The following is a 5,478-nucleotide window of genomic DNA, read 5'->3' as shown; positions in this document are numbered from 1 at the left end:
CCATTAATTATTTACCTTCAGTTTTAATAATACAGTTAAAGGCACTATATATAGCTTATGCTCTATCAATAAATCATGCTCATGTATCTTCATATTTATCCTATAAATTATAAGTACCAACACACTTGCATGAATCCACTAAGCAATTCTGGCAAAGAAATTCCCACCAGAACATCGCTAAGAGTCTTTGGAGGTAAACTCAAACATCCCTCACTCAACGAGTGCTTTTTTATGACTTTTTTTTTTATATACTTTATGAGGTCGTCAGTCTTCTCACAAGTTTCAGCAATCTCCTTCAGCCTCTTCTTACAGCTTGCCACAAGCAAACAGTTTCACATGTCTTTCTGACCTTTCATCAAAACCACAAATCCACAAAATATCATAAGGGCAACGCGTACATGCTGCTTCCTCCATCCCTTAAGTCCAAGGCACTTCAGTAGCAATGTGATCCACGATCCAGGCTCAGTCCATCAAACTATTCCTTCGGTTGCATTGCTTGAAATAGTTCTCCCGTTTGTTCAGCAACCTCCTTCATCTTCTGACGCGCTTCTTCCATGGTGGTGGCAGCATTATGAACAGTGACACAGCATTCTCCATCCGTTAGGTTTAGCATCCCGCATACTCCGTGCTCTTTCAACAACACCATATCCAGGGCTAATCGATTCTGCAAAGCCATTTTTGGTACCTGTTGGGCCTGCAAATTCAGTTTCCCATAGGCACGTTCGGTCCAGTTGCTCAACACATGGATTTGCCTAGTTAAGTTCTCCAAGACATATTGATGCCGTTGATTAACTCCACTGGGCACAAAAAATAATTCTAAGTCTAAAGCAACATTTTGTCGCCAGGTATAATAGTCAGGGACTTGAATCCCCCCAATCCACCCTTTCGCATCTACTGGATTGCGGATTTCTCTCTGTACCTTTTTATTACAATAAAGTGTATAATTGAATGTTTTAGATGGACACATGGTAGGAAACCCAATAGTACACTGGAGTCCAGCCATATCATACATGTTCAAGTGGGAATACATTTTTCCATCTGAACATGCCCATACTGTTCCCCTCGGAGCTGGATATTTGGCTTGTGAACACTGATACAGGTCGCCTCGGGGAACTTCCTGTGCTTCAGTACTTGAATTCAAGACTCTTCTTGGGTCAGGGCCATGTGTAACAGGAATACCGCAGGATAGTGCTGTCTCCGAATTTTCGAAAGACCCATTGCATCGGGCGTCTCGATTTAGATAGCCATAGTTGGGATAACCCCAACAGGTACACATGTCCCGGATGAAAGTTCTCAGCTCCGAGATGTACCAGGTTTCTATGGGCTCACCTGCTCCAGTGGTACAATCTAATATACGGGAACAATTCAGAAAGGAGGTCTCTGATTTACTTTGGATGATGCTTCTGGTGTTCCTCACTTTCCAGCAGATGCTCTCTCCATTAGGGAGTGTGATCTGTTGGTCCTTACAGTCCGATTTCCCCACTTCCCATTCCACTATGTCCCCTGTCGGGGTCCGGGAGGCCCATTGTAGGGGAGATACGGGGTCAAAGATTTGTTTCAGAGACCAAGCCCACTCATAATTTGTTTGGTTAACTTGGTGTGGGGTTCCTGGGTTACTGGGGATTTGTATACACCATCCTGCATCCCAATGTAAATTGTACTCATGTTCGAAAAACCCACTCTCAGCAGGAGAATCCCACCACGGTACCACCGTGCAAGGGATAGAAGTGACATTTTGCAATGTCTCACTAGGGTTGGTGTCTAATGATCGATAACATGTCTGATTCCATAAATGGTTCCAGGTAGAGTTGTGTGGGAGCTGGTAAAAGGCTTTCTTGTATTCTACCCATGTCCCATTTGCAGCCCATTGTTGTCCTTCCTTCTGGTCTAGGAAGGGGGACTCGATCATTCCCCAGGTAACGTTTCCTCCTGTTTTTTTAAGGTTATCTAGTTCTCTTGTTAATATTTCTGAAAAATTTAACCAAATCATCATAAATCTAAGCCCCTCAGATGCAGAGTTGGGGAGGTTAATACATATTCCTTGATTTGTGTGGTTCCAAATATGCATAAATCCTTGTATCAATTCCCAAGCCAAATTTGGTTGAGTATCCTCATTCTCAGTCAATTGAGACAAAATTGTACACCCATAAAATAAGAATAAAAACTTTTCCCACACCATTTTTCTCTAGTAAAAAGGCAAAATAGGCTTAGTAAAATCAAACTAAAAATGCACAAAATGGTCCATCCACTAAACAGTTCAAAGCGTAGGTCCAGCAATGGATTTCAGATAATCTGTAAAACATATACATGCATAAAAACAAAACATGATTAAAAGGAGGGAACCATCAGTAACCACCCATATATGCAGGTAAAGTGACTTTTTTAAGGTCAGAGGTACTGATCCTACTCTTGGTAATTCTACCAAAACCAGTTGTCCTGGGTAATGAGGAGGAGTTGTAGGGTCTTTGGCTTCTTTTGTCCCAGGAAGTATGGGTGGGGATTGAAGACAAAGGCTGAGTCATGGGCACTCCTTAACTCCCCAGCAACCATTGACTCTATATGACACTCAGCTGTGGTCAACCAGGTTCATGACGTTTCCGGGCCCTCTTCAAGAGCTCGTTGGTGCATTCAACAACACCATTTGCCTGGGAATAGTATGGGGTGTGAAAGAACCACCCTGGCAGTAAAGTGACTACCAATGTCAGATTGGGCCATGGCAAATAACTAATCCACAGCTTCAGTCCCTTTACAGTGTTGTACCCAGTTGCTCATGCTGCTGCCTCAGCTTGAGTGAGCCCTGACATTACTTTCACCTCAAAGAAAACATACTGCTTTCCCTCTGACTTCAAGGAAGGCCCAAGACAGTTCATCTGCTAGGTCTCCCAGAGGCCTTTTCTGTGTCATCAGTGAAGGGGAGCCTCCTGCAAAGGGTGTTGTTTCTCTAGTTGGGTACAACACTGGCCACAGGCTGAGATGACTGTTACACAGTTCCTGAGTGACAGGCCACCCTCTGCTACCAGCTCCCTTAAAAAGATCCTTAACTCCTGAATAGCCTCCCTTTACATGTAACCCCTGTAACAGATGCTCCCATTATAATTCTTCTTCCTTTACTGCCATACCTGCCACGCAGGTCAGTTAATCTACCTGATTATTCAAGAGATGATCCCTCTTCTGGTGAATAGCAATCCATCCCACCAAGAGACTTCTGCTTAGCTGTGTTTAGGATGTCGTCCCACTTCTCTCGCTGGCACACTGGGAACCCAACTGACCTCCCACGGTTTTGTTCGCAAAACAGGAGCCATCCAGTGCACCCCTTAAAAGCAGCATAGGAGTCCGTATAAATAAACACACTCATTTTTAGTTTCAGTCTCTTTAACAACCACATTGCACATGGCTACCAATTTTCCCACCTGAGCGTTTCCTTCTCCCTTTGTCACAATTCGATCCCCTCAAAAAACACGCAGGGCCACCCCTCAGTATCTTCCTCTCCTTTGGAGGATGCATCAGTGAACCACACATTTTTTCAGGTGGGGCTCAAATTGTGAGGTGGGTTTTATATATGATGGAGGAAGCTCCTGGCCCAGTTATTGCCAGGTGGTTTTCGTATTTGGAGCACTTCATGTGCTCCCTCCTCTATCTGAAGCACATGGCACTAATGATATAATTGCACATACCACTGCCCCAACCCTGGCAGTGTTCAAAGCCAGGTTGTATAAGGCCTTGAGAAACCTGGTCTAATGGGAGGTGTCCCTGCACATAGCAGGGAGGGTTGGGATTAGATGATTTAAGGTCCATTCCAACCCTCTAACATTCTATGATTCTATGATTTTATGAAGTGGATCTGTCAGATGTATTGGACCTAAAGCCTGACACCTGATGTACCCCAGCCTCAAAGATTAACAATTGTACGGCTTCTTCATGGACAGGGGTTCAGTCCCAGGTGGTCCTCTGGCATGTTAAATCACAAAGGGCACTTGCTATGATTGAGAAATTTGGAGTGTGTTTTCTCCAAAATACCAGCAGACTCAAGGAATACTGTAGCTCCTCTTTCCAGGCATTTTAACTTGTTCAAGGATAGTCAAGGTTTCAGGGTTCCTCCCCTCCACCATATACCCAAGAAGTTCACCTTGGAAGGTTTGGGGTTGCAGCTTTTCTGCTGGAATTTCAAACCCTACATTTTCCAGTAAGTAATTATCTCTGCTTGGGTTTCTCCTACTGTAGTGCATTGGGGCCACCCACCAATATAATGTGAATATATTGATATATTTTAATTCCCTCTGGGGGAGTAACCATACACATAGCATCTTCTCCGGAGGCCAGCATTACCATCTCTGTAAGGATGCAAGAGCCTGTCCACATGGACAGGGACAACGCACCCACTGACTCTGTTTGCTCTCCTTCTCACTCAAATCTCCCAAGTAAAAAACATTTCTCTTCCTGACATGGTTCTCCTGCTTTAGTTCTGTCTCACTCTTTCACCATCCTCTTATCGGGAGAAGCCTCCCTACTTCCAACCATCTTCATTCGCCGCCCAGGACAGTTTGGGGAGATTTAGAAAGACTTTTACCTCTGGCAGCAAGTAGAGTGTTTGCAAATACATTACACACTAATTGAATCACTGAGCAGCAATAATGCTGCAGACCCAACACCCTCCTACGCTTGAGAGGTTGAAACAATTTGTATGTATTTGATCTCTTCCACATGCAAAAGCCCACCAGGACTCAGTGATGACTTACTGTGAAGATAGAAAGGAAAGTGGACATGGATTTTTAATGGAACGGTTATCTGCCATATGGACAGGCTGCACACATGAGAAAGTGCAATGATTGGAAGTGAATCTCTCTCTTAATCGCAGACCAGAACAAAGTGCAATCATTGGGCAGGCACAGCCACTTCCTGGTTAGGTGTCATGCTGCTGGTTCTAAGAGAACAAAGGCAGCCAGGAAGTTTGACATTTGGTTAGTGCTTTTAGTCAAGGCATTAGTGTAAAACCACCAAACACGTCAGACTCAACAAAATCCCTGGATTTTCAGGTCTTGCGAGACTTCCAGGGACTCTCCATTCACTTCAGGGCTTCACGACTGAGGAAACAGACCACTCCATCCAATGCCAACGTCATCAGTTACTTGCTGCATTTCAGGTATCCCAAAACACTGACATTTATGGAAGCTGTCAGCTCAAGAGGCCCACAACAACAGCTTCCTTGTACACCAATCCCACATATGGTACAAGCAGCAACAAGGGGAACTCCCCTGAACCCTCTCAACAATAAAGCCCTTCCCCAGCACGCAGGGAAAACACCCACTTTCTCTAACAGTGTGGTCAAGGACATTTATGGAACAAAACGCAAAAGCTGCTGCAGGGCAGGAAGGGCAGGGAGCACCCTTCTACAGTGCCTTGCTACTGTCACAGAAGGACTTCACACAACAACACCTGGGATCTCACTGCGGCTCTCACGGATGCTGAGAATGCAGAAAC

At 44.7% G+C, this 5,478-nt stretch overlaps 1 protein-coding gene across 3 annotated transcripts in view; it reads right to left on the bottom strand.

The window, feature by feature from the left end:
* Positions 1-249: 249 nt before the first annotated feature.
* Positions 250-5,478, bottom strand: part of LOC114056496 — a 6,858-nt gene continuing 1,629 nt past the window's right edge. For all 3 annotated transcript variants that reach the window (XM_027881729.1, XM_027881731.1, XM_027881730.1), the window contains exons 2-3: positions 3,145-3,313; positions 250-2,292 (exon numbers count right to left, since the gene is read on the bottom strand). In XM_027881729.1, coding sequence (XP_027737530.1) covers positions 476-2,179 — 1,704 coding nt within the window. In that variant the 5' untranslated portion in view covers positions 2,180-2,292; positions 3,145-3,313 and the 3' untranslated portion in view covers positions 250-475. The remainder of the gene's footprint in view (positions 2,293-3,144; positions 3,314-5,478) is intronic.

Source organism: Empidonax traillii, unplaced genomic scaffold (assembly GCF_003031625.1).
Source record: "Empidonax traillii isolate 1590-97213 ecotype Southwest subspecies unplaced genomic scaffold, ASM303162v1 scaffold93:size1158651, whole genome shotgun sequence".
Lineage (NCBI taxonomy): Eukaryota > Metazoa > Chordata > Aves > Passeriformes > Tyrannidae > Empidonax > Empidonax traillii.
This window is presented reverse-complemented; position numbering and strand designations above follow the sequence as displayed.